The sequence below is a fragment of the Nicotiana sylvestris genome, chromosome 11 (assembly GCF_000393655.2).
Source record: "Nicotiana sylvestris chromosome 11, ASM39365v2, whole genome shotgun sequence".
NCBI lineage: Eukaryota > Viridiplantae > Streptophyta > Magnoliopsida > Solanales > Solanaceae > Nicotiana > Nicotiana sylvestris.
This window is the reverse complement of record NC_091067.1, coordinates 15,337,513-15,356,254: the sequence shown is the minus strand read 5'-3', so window position 1 is coordinate 15,356,254 and position 18,742 is coordinate 15,337,513. Positions and strand designations below refer to the sequence as shown.

At 37.1% G+C, this 18,742-nt stretch overlaps 1 protein-coding gene across 1 annotated transcript in view; it reads right to left on the bottom strand.

The window, feature by feature from the left end:
* Positions 1 to 388: 388 nt before the first annotated feature.
* Positions 389 to 18,742, bottom strand: part of LOC104247717 (uncharacterized methyltransferase At2g41040, chloroplastic-like) — a 34,095-nt gene continuing 15,741 nt past the window's right edge. Inside the window, exons 5-8 of the mRNA XM_009803802.2 lie at positions 4,539 to 4,732; positions 4,278 to 4,389; positions 1,463 to 1,567; positions 389 to 766 (exon numbers count right to left, since the gene is read on the bottom strand). Coding sequence (XP_009802104.1) covers positions 638 to 766; positions 1,463 to 1,567; positions 4,278 to 4,389; positions 4,539 to 4,732 — 540 coding nt within the window. The 3' untranslated portion in view covers positions 389 to 637. The remainder of the gene's footprint in view (positions 767 to 1,462; positions 1,568 to 4,277; positions 4,390 to 4,538; positions 4,733 to 18,742) is intronic.

Genomic DNA, 18,742 nt, shown 5'->3' with positions numbered 1-18,742 from the left:
AAATATAGCATGCTGATTCCCAAAACAAACTTGTCACTAACTAATGACAAACAGCTATTTTCAGCATCCAATCATATGCTAATCATTAATTTCCTATCCACAAACCAAAGATGTTCCTCTCTTTAATTTATAGTATTATTTTGTGGTTCTTGTTGAAGGAAAATGATTTAGTATCAATGTATAGATATTGTCGAGTTACGAAGCTGCATTCACAACTAATAAACATATACAAGTAGATTCCAATAAACCAGTTAAGGGAACCTACTAGATACATATTACATGTATGCTATTTTATACCCCTCTATAAAAGCATGTCAACATCCCTATATAGTCCGACATCACTATAACAACATCCCTATATAACAACACTTCTCCATAAAAGCCAAGATTTTTCGGAACCAACTTTCATTTTATGTTATAATATATGTTCTCGATAATAGCACTTCGCTATAACAACCAAAATTATCCAAACGAGGCTATTATAGAGAGGTTTGACTGTACACTGTTTTTATCAGCAATGGTAACTGCCTGAATCAACTTTATCTATTTACTATTATTATCTACAAAGTTGAGATACATAAGTGAGTTTAAGAATATACCAAAACAGGGAAAATAATGAGATTTAACCAGCCAAAGATCAGGGTTTTTGTGCAGAAAACATGATGAAAGAATTCTGAACTTTACTGGTATAGTTGATGAGACCACAGGTTGTCACCAAGTCCTCGATCTCCTCTTGCGTAAAATAGCTATAGGTTCGTCCAACATTCTGCAATCAAACGGAAGAAAGTTATGTTCATATCTCTGACGGAAAATTCAGAGGCAAACTCAGAATTTGAAGGTAGCGGGCACATGAGCCGATTGCTCAACCAGTGCGCCCATTGGACTTTTGATCTTAATGGTTCCAAGAAAAATATATGATCCTTTTTAACATATAATACACATATATATATCTAGAACATTTGCCGAGGTTAACGCCTTAACGGGGTCCAGTGACCGCTCTACTCAAAACATAGGTCCATCTTTGGGCTTGATGATCGTATTGGCATGTTTTGGTTAGTTTTGAGCAACTTCTAATATAGGATTCTAGTGGGAAGAAAGCTGAACAATTTTATGTTGTCTTTATGTGTTGGTAACTACTTTATACTCTTTAACCGATATAAAGTGAGACCAACTACTAGGTCTTGAATATTCTGTTTGCAGGTTAAGCCCAACCCTATCCCCCAAATCAAATTTAAACAAAGAGGTCGGGCTGTTCTTTTTCGAGTTGACTTCACTTGGGATATTTACTTGGGGAAAAATCGTAAATTAATAGGGTTCAAACTTCAAATGATAACTATTAGGTAATCTTTTGCATGGTGTAAGCCATTGTAAGCTGATAGCCAATTACTATCATGCGAAGTATAAAAAGGAGAAAAGTAAAGAGTATAAATTGTATAATCACAAGATGGAAAACGAACTTCACCTGCTCCAAAGCCCTGAATATCGTAGGGGCTGAAGGATTAACTCGAAGAAATGTTGTACCAACAAACACACCCCCACTACGCAAAATCCGGTTAATTTCAGCTATCTGGCAGAGAAATAACAGCATCATTAAGTGTAAACTCAACTTCATTCATTGAAGAGATCATCAAACTTCAGTGAGCATCAAAGAATTCAAACAAAACTATGCGACAGCAAGACAAATTATAAGTTTACGAATTAGTATAAGAACTAATCACTACCAAATACCAATGTTAGAACCAAAAGCAGCATGCAATTAACACGTCCAATAGCTCATCAACACTAAGATATTGGTCTTAGCAATACCAAAACAATACGCAGACATGGAAATGATTAAGTTGTTTACCCACTAGCTCCAGGTGCTTAAGTTTCCTGCAACTAACTCTGTCAATATATTTATCCACTTCCATTTTCTGCCCTTAAAATGAGCTCACATTTCTAGAAAAACTTTTCTTTATCAGATTCTTAGGGTCCGGGGTTGGTATTCTAAAGTAGTACTCCTTGTCCCAATTTAGGTACTCCCTTCGTTCCAATTTATGTGAACTTATTTTCTTTTTGGTCTGCTCCAAAAAGAATGACCCTTTTCTAAATTTGGAAGCAATTTAGCTTAAACTTACAATTCTACCCTTAATGAGAAACTTTTATAACCACACAAATACCCTGGGCCCCTTTTTGATTTGTTTAGGACCACAAATTCTAAAAGCCTTCATTTTTTCATAAACTCCGTGTCCAGTCAAATAGGTTCACATAAATTGGAACAGAGGGAGTAATACTCTTTCCTTTTTAGACTATACTAAAAAGAACGGAAAAGGGTTCAAAATGCCCTTAAATTATTCTAAAAGGTTTAAAAATACCCATCATCCACCTATTGGGCTAAAAATACCCCTCCATCCACCTTTTTGGTTCACTTATGCCCTTTGACCGTTAGGTCAATGCTGAATTAAAAAAAAATTACTTAAAAAAATATTTGCAAAATATTTTCATTTTTTTAAACTAATGCACCAGTAGTCCACTAATTTAGTAAAGTCTTCTTCTTTTTTTCTGTTTTTTCAAAAAACAATTCAGTTTTTACAAAAAAATATATTTTTTTTTTAAGTAAAAACTGAAGAAAAAAAATTATTTTTAATAAAATATTTTCATTTTTTAAAAACTGAAAAAAAATATTTTCAACAAAATATTTTCATTTTCAAAAAATAAATTTTTTCAATTTTTTAAAGCATTTAAGTTTCACGCGGCAACTTCTTATTGGTCAAAATTAAAACATCTAACCTATTAGAAAGACTAACCCATATCTAACCGTTTTTCGGACTAGCCTGCCCCAAAAAAATTAAAAAAATGAAAAGAAAAAAAAATTAAAAAACGAAAATGTTTTGTTGAAAATATTTTTTTCAGTTTTTAAAAAAACGAAAATATTTTATTAAAAATAACTTTTTTTCCTGTTTTTACAAAAAAAATAATCAGTTTTTACAAAAAAAATGCTTTAAAAAAACTGGATAAAAATAAATATATTTTTTTGTAAAAACTGAATTGTTTTTTGAAAAAACTGAAAAAAAGAAGAATAAGACTTTACTAAATTAATGAACTACTGGTGCATTAGTTTAAAAAAATAAAAATATTTTGCAAAATATTTTTTTTAAGTAATTTTTTTTTAATTCAGCATTGAGCTAACGGTCAAAGGGCATAAGTGAACCAAAAAGGTGGATGGAGGGGTATTTTTAGCCCAATAGGTGGACGAAGGGTATTTTTAAACCTTTTCGAATAGTTTAGGGGCATTTTGAACCCTTTTCCGTAAAAAGAATGATACAATTCTACATTTAGAACTTTATACATCTCATTTTACCCTTAAACTTTGGACCCAGTCAAACACCATCACATACAATGAGACAAAGAGAGTACTTTCTTTCCGCAGAATCAGTTCTCCTGTTGGCTTGACGACATCAATTAGAGAATTGTTCGTAAATATGTTTCAAGCGTTACAAGGGTGTATACAGGGGGCCACAAACTCTCTGGCTTTTACATATCAGAAAAGGGAAAAGTTGTTCATGCAGGGTAAAAGTGAGCCCATGGCTCCATAAGTATAATTATGGTAAAATTGTACAACTCTTCATTTTCTGAAAATAGGTATAATATTGGGAAGGCCTAAAAGATGAAGGTAGATATTCACAATTTGGACTCACTGAGAAATTAATTTGGCAGCATCAGAAGATAAAGGGCAATTTGTATTGCAGCTTCCACTGAAACAGATGTACCAATTATTTCCCAAATTACATGGTTAAGTTACCGTAAAGTCAATCTCAAGTTGGAAAAACTGGCCAAAAATGTGAGACTTATATTGTCAATATTACAAGTACAAGGACCCACGAGCTATCGAAATCAGAACTAACAACAGAACATAATAGAAGCAAAGGATCCTTCCATGCAATACTAACTAGTTGGGATTAGGACTTAGTTTTGGTTACACTTATACCAGGTCTGGCGTTTGCATTAGTCCTTTTGTCTGGTTAGAGACCTAAATGTTAGTGCTGTAGAGATAAGTGTTACGAGACCTAAATGTTAGTGCCTAAGTGTTTGATTCAGAAAACCTCTAGTCCTAGCAAACACCTAATTAACCTTTAAAGACAAGTTATTAACCACTATAGGAATGGAATGGCCGGAGCAGAATAGATATAGAGGATTCATATAGCTGACCCTGACTAGTTTGGGATTGAGAAGTAGTTCACTAAGTTAAGAAGTACAGGATAATTTGCCAGGGAAAGATTAAAATTTGAACAACTTACTGCATTGGATGGAGATGGCCAGCAATGCAAGGCAGCACCTGCATGAACAGCATCAATTGATCCAGAGAAGAACGGTAATCTGGAAACATCTGCCCTTACAAGAGCCAGATTGCTGCAAATTTTTATAGAGAAAGAAATCAATAATATCTTTCTTGCCTTAAGAGACAATTCGATTTCCCAACTAGTGAGGGTTTTTTACTGGTAATTAACCAATGAGAATTTCAATAACATGATATCTATATAAGGCAGAAAATCACTTACGAGCTTAAGATACTCTCATCATTCTTGATGAAATCATAACATTGGCGAAGCATGTTTTCAGAAAAGTCGAGCGCGACGACTCTTGAATAGGCGCCAGATTTGGCAAATTTCCTGGAAAATAACCCACTCCCGCAACTGACGTCTATAACAACACCACCTTCAGCAACTTTAAAGTACTCCTGAGCCATCTTAAACTGCATTTAATATCAAAAGGATAATCGCACAGTAATGAGCCATCATTGGACTACCTAACCATGAAACTTTGAATACATGAGAAATTACAAATTTTACGCTTTTTCTTAATGTTGTGGGTATATAGTCAAGGGGGTATTCAATGAAATAAAGCCAGCCTTTGTCGTCATAAGAACAACCTTTTGTTAACTTTCAATTTGCTACAAAACCAATGACCAAACAAAATAAAGATAATGTGTACTTTTTCTCCTTTCAACTTATTGTTATTTGGGCAAAACAAGTTAGCATATCATATTGCTTACTAGCATTAAGGATCGATTTTGTTTGTAAATTCTTTTGGATGATACTAGCAAAATCATGGCCATAATAATGAACCGCAGCATGGTGCAAATAATATTGCTCCATTCTTTTATCTGTTTCTTTCTCCTATTCCTGCATTGAACTTCAAAACTTTGTACACGAAACTCAATAACTGATTTGAGTGTGATTAACCATACTGCTAAACTACATCAACAACACCCAAAATCATTGCAACTCAAGCATGACATATAGCCTTTACGTCCAAGTACACCAAATTTCTGTACTGCCTTAGCTTTTCCAGTCTGGAAAGAAAAGCTTGCATTTGCAATCACAAAAACAAACATAATCACCAAAAACAACCAACAACAACGTAGTCACAAAGATACAGTTCATAGTCATCAATCATTAGTACAAAAGTAAGATTTTACCCACTTACAAACGTAAAGTCCTAAAGAGAGTTAAAAATTACATAAACCTAAATTAAGATTAACTATTTCACTTCAACTTGCACTTGTAACATAAACAAAACCATCAAGCACATTAGAATCATCTTGTGATAAAGTTGCCTTAAGGGCTTCATCTCCATTTACAATTCACATAAAATATTACTCCAACCCGTTCCAAAAAGAATGGTATTAACTTATTAGTTCGTTCCGAGAAAGATGGTAAAAAAAAGGGGTAGCCCGGTGCACGAAGCATCCCGCATTCACCCGTACATTTCTAAATTTGGAAGCATTTTACCCTTAATGAAAGATTTTTATAGCCGCACAAATGTTAAGGCATGTTTAAGACCACATGTTCCAAAATTCTTATAGCCACACAAATGATACGACATATTCAAAACACAAGTTTCAAAAGTATTCCTCTTTTTTTATTCTTAAACTTCATGTTCAATCAAACTATGCAACATACAAATGGAAATGGAGATACTAATACGTTAAACATTCACAAATAACCAAATAAAAATGATAATATTTAAATCTAGATAGAAGAAATTACCGGTAATAGGCTGAATAAAGTCATGCAACCAATTTCGTGTAACAAAAAGAGTTTCAACAATTTCAAGATGGATACAACTTCTATACTTAGTGAGAATACGACCATAAATGCTACTGTGGTAATTGGAACTTTGAGTAATGGTAATGATATTTTGTTTCATGTTTCTGCCAATACTTAACAACATCCATTATCTAGAAACTTCTCAAAATTAAGCTTTTGATTCATCCAAATAAAGGTTTAAATTTGGCTTTCCAGCAAATTCACTCTCAAACATTTTAAATTCCTATTAAATTAAAAACATGAAATGCAGATAATAAGACGAAATAGATAATTGCTTAATCAAAACGTAAGAATCTACAACAAAGTGAAGAGTAATTTTTTATCAAGAACAACGTAAAATACTTACACTGAATACTTTAGATCTCTTCAGCTAGACTTATTTCTTCATTTGATGTACATATAATAGTAAAAGCACTTGCTCCAATTTGATTATTTACATAATGATCATAAAGCTTGTACAGTTTATTCTTCATTAATCGTACTTCTCTTGCGCAGAAATAGGATCCCCTTAAGAGTAACAAAACCTAAAGAATTGCAATTGAAGCGAGGATCACATATTGCTCCAAGTGCATGTACAAATGTACTACATTATCATACTATAGTACTTATCAAACAAACATTCTTGAACTCATTCCCTTAATAACTGCATCTTCATTATATGACTTCTCCTCCGACATACATTCAATACTCCAAACTTGAATTAAAAAGTTGGAGACGAAAATTTAAACTAGAAATCAAGTTAGGTATCTCGTGAAAATGCTCCAAGAATTCATATATTTTCTCTACTCTTCTCCATTGATCAGATGCTGGGGAATAAGCATAATTTCTACCAATCAACTGTATGCTAGCAAAAGCCTTTCATACTGAAGTGCACTCTCAAGCATCAAGTATGTTGAGTTCCATCTAGTTGACACATTCAACCCTAAACCAAGAATTGTATCAATTCCAACTTGCTTAACATAGCTCAAATTTTCTATTCTATCATCAAATCCTTTGACATACTTTTAACTTTCTTTAATTCTAAATAGGCATCCTTAGCTACTTTCACACCTTTGAACAATCAACCGGTCTTATCAAAGGAGAAAAGCTCTAAAAGTGCATCAAGTCTATTGAGGTTTTAAACACAAAGCACAACTAAAGTGTGGGTTTTAGTAAAAAAAAATTGCACAAAGGGGGGGGGGGGGGGGTATATGCTAATTCAAGAAAAAAGTAACAAATTCATTCATATTACATAATGTTTTCCTTAACAGCTAATAGACTTATTTGCCGATGATATGTGTGGTTTAGTGCCAATTGATTCAAGATAGAACTCACGGGCAACGACGCGCACACCTTAGTGTCTTGCCTTATATTGTGAGAATGCACGGGAGAAAAATATTATATTGATTAAAGTGTTGTACAACCCTATTTATATAGAGTAATTACATAATAATAGGTATCTGCTTCCCGAACACTAAACATGACTAACTACTTAACACTCCCCCTCAAGTCGGTGCATATAAATCATATGTACCGAGCTTGTTACAGATGTAACTAATACGAGAACCAATAAGAAACTTAGTAAAAATATCTGCTAGCTGATCATTCGACTTTTGTAACACTATCTCCTGAGAGTATCTTTGCTCTGACAAAGTGACAATCGATCTCAATGTGTTTAGACCTCTCATGGAACACTGGAATTGACGCAATATGAAGAGCAGCTTGATTATCACACACCAGTTCCATCTTGTTGATTTCTCCGAACTTCAACTCCTTGAGCAACTGCTTGATCCAAACTAGCTCACACGTTGCCACAGCCATGGCCTGATATTCGGCTTCGGCGCTAGATCGAGCAACTACATTCTGTTTCTTGCTCTTCCAAGAGACCAAATTACCTCCTACTAGAACACAATATCCAGACGTAGAACGTCTATCAGAAGGTGATCTTGCCCAAACAGCATCTGTATACCCAACAATCTGCTCGTGGCCTAGATCGTCGAATAGTAACCCTTTGCCTGGAGCTGACTTTATATACCGAAGAATGCGAACAACTGCATCCCAGTGACTATCACAGGGAGAATCCATAAACTGACTTACAACACTCACCGGAAAAGAAATGTCAGGTCTAATCACTGTGAGTTAATTCAATTTGCCAACCAACCTCATATATCTCGTAGGATCTCTAAGAGGCTCCCCTGTCCAGGCAGAAGCTTAGCATTCGGATCCATAAGAGTGTCAACAAGTCTACAGCCCATCATTCCAGTCTCCTCAAGAATGTCTAAGGCATACTTCCACTGTGAAATTACAATACCTGAGCTAGACTGAGCAACCTCAATACCTAGAAAATACTTCAATTTGCCCAAATCCTTAGTCTGGAAGTGCTGAAAGAGATGATGCTTCAGACTAGTAATACCATCCTGATCATTGCCAGTAATAACAATATCATCAACATAAACCACCAGATAAATACGCAGATTAGGAGCAGAATGCCGATAAAACACAGAGTGATCAGCTTCACTACGAGTCATGCCGAACTCCTGAATAACTGTGCTGAACTTACCAAACCAAGCTCGAGGGGACTGTTTCAGACCATATAGTGACCTGCGCAATCGGCATACAAGACCACTAGACTCCCCCTGAGCAACAAAACCAGGTGGTTGCTCCATATAAACTTCTTCCTCAAGATCACCGTGGAGGAAAGCATTCTTAATGTCTAACTGATGAAGATGCCAATGACGTACAACAACCATGGACAAGAAGAGACGAACAGATGCTACTTTAACCACGGGGAGAGAAAGTGTCACTATAATTAAGCCCAAAAAACTGAGTGTATCCTTTTGCAACAAGACAAGCCTTAAGACGATCAACCTGGCCATCCGGGCCGACTTTGACTGCATAAACCCAACGACAACCACCAGTAGACTTACCTGAAGGAAGAGGAACAAGCTCCCAAGTGCCACTCGCATGTAAAGCAGACATCTCCTCAATCATAGCCTGTCGCCATCCTGGATGAGATAGTGCCTCAATCATAGCTTGTCGACATCTCCTCAATCATAGCATGTCGCCATCCTAGATGAGATAGTACCTCAACTGTAGACTTTGGGATAGAAATAGTGGACAAAGATGATATAAAAGCATAATGAGGTGATGACAGACGATGATAACTTAAACCGACATAATGGGGATTAGGATTAAAAGTGGATCGTACACGTTGCGGAGTGCAATTGGTTGACTAAGAGGAGACAAGTCCACAATAGGTGCGGAATCTGATGCAGGACGTGAATTACCTGGGCCTGATGCTGGACGTGGATGACGATGATAAGTCAAGAGTGGTGGAGTTGCAGAAGGTTGAACTGGACTAGGTGGTGGAACTGGAGCTATAGGTGGTGGAACTGGAGATAGGTGGTGGAGCTGCAACTGGAGCAGTATGTGGTGGAGCTAGAGTTATAGAGGAAGATGAATGGGAGATAGTGACTGAATCTCCAAAAGATGAAACTGGTAGCACCTCAGAAATATTTAAGTGATTATCTGGACCTGTGAAGTAAGATTGGGTTTCAAAAAAGGCAACATCAGCAGACATGAGGTACCGCTGGAGGTCATGAGAACAACGTCGATACCCCTTTTGCTTTCTCGAGTAACCCAAAAATACACACTTAAGAGCACGAGGAGCTAACTTATCTTTTCCTGGAGTAAGGTTATGAACAAACCACGTGCTTCCAAAGACACAGGGTGGAAGAGAGAACAAAGGTAAGTGGGGAAACAGGACAGAGAATGGAACTTGATTCTGGATAGCTGAAGATGGCATACGATTAATAAGATAGAAAGACGTAAGAACTGCATCCCCAACGGAGCATGAGATTGTATGAGTAGGGTACGAGCAGTTTCAATAAGATGTTTATTCTTTCTTTCAGCTACCCCATTTTGTTGAGATATGTACGAACAAGATGTTTGATGAATAATCCCATGAGAGTTCATAAACTGCTGAAATGGGAAAGACAAATACTCTAGGGCATTATTGATAATAGGCGAAATCTAGGTGATTTAGCTATTGTTTATGCTTCCGCTTGATTATATTCCGATGTCATATTATGGTCAATTGATGAGAAATAGGCTTTAATTGTGATATGTATACATTGCAGGATGAGGAGCCTAAATGATGCTTTCAAGAGGAGATTGGAATGATTTATAAGCAAGAACAACCCCTAGGAGTCGAGTGTGCGCAAGGACGAGACGGAAAAATGGACAAAATCGAGCTACTGAAGCGCGCAAACTACTGCGCTAACTTCCAAACTTCGCGCGATAGTTCGCGCGTGTCCTATCCGGAGGGACTTTATTTGGGGGTAAAACTGGAATTCCTTCTTATCCCACTCAATTTACATAAAGCAAAAACTCCATTATTGGAGAGATCAGATTTTAGAGGAAGAAATAATTTTAGAGAGAGAAAGTGAAGAGAAGACTCAATCTTGAAGTGAAGAAAAGAAGGGGATTACAATCTTGAAGCAAGAACTAAAAGAGTTTTTCTAAACTTTCTTCTTGTATTTACTTATATTATGTTTAAGACTTTTATTGTTGATATTTGTATAATTATGAGTAGCTAAATACCCAAGTATTCTGGGGTTATGGGTGTTAGATGATTATGTTGTTTGAAGCTTAAATTGATGATCTTGAATTTATCATTATGGGTTGTTTATTTGATTCTGCTGTTAATTATTTTACTGCGTAGCTAACAGTAAAATACTATTTGCGAATCTTGAGTTAAACTTGAAAAAGGAAATTCTTGATTGCATATAGAATCAAATAGAGCAAGATCCGGATCCTGGGCATCGGGTGAAAAATTCGCAATTAAGATAGAACTATACTTAATTGTCTTGCTTGGTTGAGAGATAGGATTTGTAAATGCATTTGAGTTAATATTAATACCATAGAAATATAGGTATTAATTTAACTTGAATAGGCGCATAAGAAATTGACAGATTCTTATGGGTATTATTAACCCTATAATCAATAACCTAGATAATTCAATAAATTATATTTAAGCTAAAAGCGTAGCATGATCTCTAGCAAGCCCATGACCCCGGAATATCTCTCTTATTAATTGTTAAAAGAAAATTGTATACGTGGTGTAGTAATTTTGTGTAGTATTATTGTTAAATTACCAGTCAAGTTTTAAGTTGGTTATGTATGTATTTTGTAATGAATTAGCTTAAATCGATAATTGTTTGAGTTTGCATCAGTTGATAAGTTAATCACAAGTCCTCGTGGGAACGATACTTTACTTATTACTATATTACTTGTCGATCGCGTACACTTGCGTGAGTGTTTTGGGCGCAACAAGTTTTTGGCGCCGTTGCCGGGGACTTGGAAATTAGTTACTTGACTGAGTTAAGCTTTTATCAGCTATTGGTTTAAGCATTAATTTTCAGTTCACTTTGTTTGTGTCACGCAGGCTCTTCTCTTGAATGCGGAGGAGTAGAAGCACAAGCAATCTCTTCCCTCTCGATCCTGAAATTGAAAGGACACTTCATAAGGCAAGGAAAGAGTTGGAAGCTAAATACAAAACAGAAAGAGCGTTGGACATCTTAGTTCAACCACAGCCAACAGTGATGGCAGGTAATGGAGGGCGTCCGGTGATAGAAGTTGCAAGGCCAAATCTTGCTAATATGACTCGGGCTATTGTGAAGCCTGATATCACTGGTCACTTTGAGCTTAAACAGTACATGGTACAGCTGATTCAGTCCACCGGGCAATATGTAGGTCTATCTCATGAAGACCCGCAAAGGCACATTCAGAATTTTTTGGAAATCACTGATACTTACAACTATCCAAATGTTTCCAAGGACTATGTCAGGCTGACCTTGTTTCCGTTTTCATTGCTGGGGGAAGCTAAAGAATGGTTGCAGAAGGAGCCAGCTAATTCAATTCATACTTGGGATGATTTAGCAAAGAAATTTTTAATCAAGTTTTTCCCCACTAAAAAGACAAAGTCTTTGGGTATAGTTCGCGAAGAAAATATTTTTTTTTTTTTATATATTCTTACCTTAGCATCCGCCCTTGTTCACCTGCATTTATTAGTACACAAAATAATAAAAAAAATTATATTTTCACAAATACCACAATCGTTGGGTTGCCTCCCAACCAGCGCCTTATTTTATGTCGCGGCACGACGCCATATTGCATTATACATCAATTAAATCTACTGAGGTTTTGTGACGTTGAATGTCCCCATCCCAATAGTGTTTAATTCGTTGATCATTTACCAAGAACGTGCATGTTGAACTAATGTTTCGCAATTCAACTGTTCCATGAGGAGTTACACTTACTATAACAAAAGGGTCTGCCCAACGGGACTTAAGCTTTCCAGGAAAAAGCTTTAGCCTTGAGTTGAACAAGAGAACTTCTTGACCCGGCTCAAACTCACGATGCTGGATGTGTTTGTCGTGCCACTTCTTGGTCTTTTCTTTATATAACTTGGCATTTTCATAAGCATGCAACCGAAACTCATCAAGTTCATTGAGTTGTAGCATTCTTTTTTCTCCAGCTAAGTCCATATTCATATTTAGCTTTTTGATAGCCCAATAAGCTTTATTTTCTATCTCAACAGGCAAATGACATGTTTTTCCATAAACCAACCTGTATGGAGAAGTACCTATTGGAGTCTTGTATGCAGTTCGGTAAGCCCACAATGCATCTTCTAACTTACCGGACCAATCTTTCCTATTTGCGCTCACAGTTTTCTCCAAAATCTGTTTTACCTCCCTGTTTGACACTTCAACTTGACCACTCGTTTGAGGGTGATATGCAGTAGCAACCTTGTGTCTTACACCATATTTTGCTAGAACATTTTTCAACAATTTGTTGCAAAAGTGTGTTCCTCCATCACTTATCAACACCCTTGGAGTTCCAAAGCGTGTGAAAATGTGCTTCTTCACAAAACTTACGACTATCTTCGCATCATTAGTAGGAAGAGCAATGGCCTCAATCCACTTAGACACATAATCCACTGCAACCAAAATATATCTGTGCCCATTAGAATACGGAAATGGTCCCATGAAATCTATTCCCCAGACATCAAAGAGTTCTACTGCCAAAATATTTTGTAAAGGCATCTCGTGCTTCTTCGTGATCGTTCCGGTTCTTTGGCACCTGTCACAATTTTTAACAAAAGCATGTGCATCTTTAAATAATTTTGGCCAGTAAAAACCTGATTGCAAAACCTTTTGTGCAGTTCTGTCTCCACCATGATGACCTCCATAAAGAGAAGAATGACAGTCATGCAATATTGCATTCATCTCCTCCTCAGGGACACACCTTCTTACCAATTGATCTGCGCATTGCTTGTATAGAAAAGGCTCGTCCCACATGTAGAATCTCACATCATGTAAGAACCTTCCTCTATGGTCAGCTGTGAATTCTGGTGGAGTCACCCCACTTGCAATGAAATTCACATAATCAGCATACCACGGTGTTTCATCCGAAGTGATGGCAAGCAAATGTTCGTCAGGGAATGTTTCTTTGATTGATTCTCCTTCAGTGACATGGCCTCTATTTTCCAGCCTGGATAAATGATCTGCAACCTGATTCTCTGTTCCCTTTCGATCTCGAATCTCCAAATCAAATTCCTGCAAAAGAAGAACCCATCGAATTAACCTTGGCTTGGCATCTTTCTTTGCAAATAAATACCTTATAGTGATCTGTGTAAACTATGATTTTGGTCCCCACTAGATAGGACCTAAACTTATCAAATGCCCATACTACTGCGAGCAACTCTTTTTCAGTAACAGTGTAATTCATTTGAGATGGATTAAGAGTTCTACTCGCATAGTGAATGGAACAAAATATTTTCTCTTTCCGCTGCCCCAAAACAGCTCCAATGGCTATATCACTTGCATCACACATCAATTCAAATGGAAGTTTCCAATCTGGAGCAATGATAATTGGTGCAGTAACTAATCTTCGTTTCAGCTCATCAAATGCTTTCAGACAAGCATCATCAAACTTGAAAGATGTATCTTTCTCAAGAAGCCTGCACAAAGGAAATGAGATTTTTGAAAAATCCTTAATGAAACGACGGTAAAAACCCGCATGGCCTAAGAAACTGCGAATGCCTCTAACTGATGTCGGTGGAGGTAATTTTTCAATTGCTTCCACCTTTGCTTTATCCACCTGCAATCCATTCTTGGACACTTTATGCCCTAGGACTATGCCTTCTCGTACCATGAAATGACATTTTTCCCAATTTAGTACCAAATTTGTTTCTTTACACCTAGCAAGGACCTTATCAAGATTCATTAAACATTCATCAAAAGAACATCCAAATACAGAAAAATCATCCATAAATACTTCCACAAATCTTTCAACCATATCAGTGAAAATAGCCATCATACACCTTTGAAAAGTCGCAGGTGCATTGCAAAGACCAAATGGCATTCTTTTAAATGCATATGTCCCATAGGGACATGTAAATGTGGTTTTCTCTCGGTCTTCTAGGGCTATAACAATTTGATTATATCCCAAGTATCCATCCAAAAAACAGTAGTATTCCTGCCCGGCTAATCTATCAAGCATTTGGTCAATAAAGGGAAGGGGAAAATGGTCTTTTCGGGTGGCATTATTCAATTTTCTATAATCTATGCAAATCCTCCACCCAGTAACAGTTCTAATGGGAATCAAATCATTATTTTCATTTGTCACTACGGTCATTCCTCCTTTCTTTGGAACACAATGGATTGGACTTACCCATTTGCTATAAGATATTGGAAATACAATACCTGCATCAAGCCATTTAATCACTTCTTTTCTTACCACCTCTTTCATGTTCGGATTTAGGCGGCGTTGTTGTTCTATGCTTGGCTTGTGTCCTTCCTCTATGAGAATTTTATGCATGCAAAAAGCTGGACTAATACCTCTTATGTCAGACATTGTCCACCCAATTGCTCTTTTATGCTCACGTAGTACTCTTAACAATTTCTCCTCCTGCAATTCAGACAAGTCAGCAGAAATAATAACAGGTAACGTTTCAGAACTACCCAAATAAGCATAATGAAGGTGAGAAGGTAAAGGCTTTAATTCCAATTTGGGAGCTTCTTCAACTGAGGGCTTCAGAGGAGGACCATCTGGCTTGTTTCAAAGGTTCAAAGGGATTTAAACCTTTTATATATTCACATGTTGCATTCAAAGTATGTTTCATCTCCTCAACCTCATCATTAATCTCCAAACTCTCAAACAACACAATTGTTTTTTCTAAAGAATCCTGCAAATATACATTTGGGGTAATAAGCTGTTCATCAATCTCCATGACAGATATCATAGACAATTCTTCATAATGCCGAGGAAGTTGAATTGCTTTATATACATTAAAAACAGCTTCCTCGTTGTCAACTCTCATGATCATTTTTCCTTCTCTTACTTTAATTATAGCATCACCTGTAGCCAAGAGAGGTCTTCCCAATATAATAGGAACTTTTTCATCGGCCTGAAAATCCAAGATGATGAAATCAGCCTGGAAAATAAATTTCCCAATTTTCAGTAGCACATCTTCAATCACCCCTTCCAGGTAAGCTATGGACCTGTCTGCTAGTTGCAACATCACAGTGGTGGGTTTTGGAGCCCCCAAACCCAATTGTTTGTACAAAGACAATGGCATCAAATTTATGCTTGCTCCCAAATCACAAAGTGCATGGCCTACATCAACATTGCCTATTCTCACAGGGATAGTAAAGCTGCCAGGGTCCTTAAGCTTTTGAGGAAGCTTATTTTGGACCCTTGAAGTGCACTCTTCAGTAAGTGCAACTGTTTCAAATTCAGTCAGTCTCCTCTTGTTAGCCACAATGTCTTTTATGTATTTGGCATATTTTGGAATATCACGAATCGCATCTACCAACGGAATATTCAATTGAATCTGACTCAACATAGAGAGAAATTTGTTGAACATGCCATCGTCATTCTTTTTCTGCAATCTTTGTGGAAAAGGTGGTGGTGGCCTTGGAACATTCACAGGTGCTGAAATTGTATCATCTTTCTTTACTTCCTGTGTTGCTTTGGGAATCAATTCACCCTCAGGTACAGGCTTGTCTTTTCTCTTCTTTGGAACTTCTTCTAATTCTCTTCCAGTTCTAAGTGTAATTGCACTAACTTGCGGATTTTTCTCTGTATCACTTGGAAGAGCACCTGCAGGCCCAGTATTTTGATTTGCAGCTAGTTGTCCCAATTGTCTTTCAAGATTTCTAAAATCAATTCTGAGTTGTTGGTTGTCTTGCAACAATTTCTTCAACAAATCATTTGTATTTTCTTCTACCTGCTGGGGTGGCCTTTGTGGTTGATTAAAATTTCCTTGGGGTCTATATTGATTCTGATTTGATTGATTTCCACCCCAAGAGAAATTAGGATGATTCCTCCAATTTGCATTGTAAGTGTTCCCATATTGTGCCTGTTGGTTCATCGGCCCTCTGCTTTGTTGCCCCACATAATAAATAGATTCAGGATTCGTTGGGCACATGTCACTTGTGTGGTTATCGCCACATTTCACAACAAATCGACATTTGTTGAACATGTTGCATTTGTTGTGTTTGGTTCATTGTCATTCTATTCATTTGATTCGCCAATTTTGCTATATCTGCTCTCATGGCGGAAAAGTCATCAAGTTCAAGTACCCCTGCTGCTTTTTGTTTCATTGCTCTCCTTGGTTCTCCCTCACCTTGCCAATTATGATCATTGGCAGTGAAGTTGTTTAGCAAGAGTTGTATTTCACTATATGGCCTCGCCATGCAACTACCTCCACAAGCAGAATCAAGATTCATTTTTGAAGTCTCATCTAATCCATCAACAAAAGTATGGCCCAATACCTCATCAGTTTGACAATGATGTGGGCAGTCTCGAAGTAATTTCTTGTATCTTTCCCAAGCTTGGCGAAGAGTTTCACCATCCCGTTGTTGGAACCCAAGAATCTGACTCCGCAAAGACTTTGTCTTTTTAGTGGGGAAAAACTTGATTAAGAATTTCTTTGCTAAATCATCCCAAGTATGGATTGAATTAGCAGGCTCCTTCTGCAACCATTCTTTAGCTTCCCCCAGCAATGAAAACGGAAACAAGGTCAGCCTGACATAGTCCTTGGAAACATTTGGATAGTTGTAAGTATCAGTGATTTCCAAAAAATTCTCAATGTGCCTTTGCGGGTCTTCATGAGATAGACCTACATATTGATTTGGACATGTCTTCTTTTTAAGTGTGGGGTGGGGGATATTGTACAAATTGTCGCGTTATTTTGTTTGTCCCATGTTGAATTGACCAAAACACTTTAGACTTTTTGTTTGGCACCCGCATTACAAGCTGAAAATGTTGGTTTATGTTTAGTTAACAATGGCATGCTGAAAATGTTGGTTTATGTTTAGTCAACAATGGCATGCCAATTGGAAGAGTTGGTGGAAAGAGTTGGTGTGGATGCTAGGAGGAAGCTTCCTCCTTTGATGTCACCCATGACATCAAGAGGAGGTAGTTTGATGTCAGCAATGACATCAAGAGGAGGTCTTTACCTCTATAAATAGATGCACTCCTTCACTTGTAGAAATCATCCCAAAATAATACAATACATTGTAGTGAGTAGAGAGTTAAGAGAGAAATTCTCTTAAGTGTAATTGGGAAATCTCCCCTTCCTTTGTTAATATTAAAAGGGCAATTGTTCTCTGGTGGACGTAGGATTATTTTGATCCGAACCACGTTAAATCTTGTGTTCTTTCTTTTACGTTTCCGCTAACAATTGGTATCAGAGCGACAGGATTCTTTAACGATCCAAGGAGAAAGAACAAGCAAATATGAGTTCCATGAAGTTTGAAATTGATAGATTCAATGGACGCAACAACTTCAATATCTGGAAGATCCAGATGATGGCGTTACTGCGGAGGGAAGGTTCAATCCATGCTATTGACGGAAAGTATCCTACGGATATATCAGCTCCCGACAAGGAGAAGATTGAAGGGGATGCATTGAGTGCAATCCAACTATCCCTTGCACCTAACGTGCTTTGTGAAGTGAGTACGGGTACCGAAGAGACGGCCAAACAGTTGTGGGAAAAGCTAGAAGGGCTATACCAAGACCGATCAGTGACAACAAGAATGTTGTTACAACGGCGTCTTCACACATTTAAGATGGGGTCAGGTACTTCGTTACAAGATCATTTAGATGCGTTTAATAAACTTGTCATGGACTTACAGATTGCAGGAATTAAAAGGGAGGAGGAGACGCTTGCATGTGCTTTGCTATTTTCATTGACTTCAGGATATCGTGATATTGAGAATTCAATGATGTATAGCAAGGAGCCTATCAAGCTTGAGCAAGTGCGGCAGGCACTTAACTCTAGTGATGTGCGGAGGCACATTGAAGGAGATAGAGATGACCAGGCAAGTGGCCTCTTTGTAAGAGGCCGGACTAGCCAACAGGGAAAGACCAAATCAAAGCACAGATCAAAGTCTCGTGTGAACAAGAAGAATACAGAGTGTTGGGGTTGTGGCAAGAAGGGGCACTTTGAACGAGATTGCCCAATGTCAAAGTCCAAGGAAAAGGCGAGTGCATCTACAGTTGAACAGGTACATAATTTTGATAATGATTATGTACTAACAACATCGTGTAATAATAATAGTAGTTATGAAAACAAATGGGTGTTAGACTCTGCTTGTACTCTG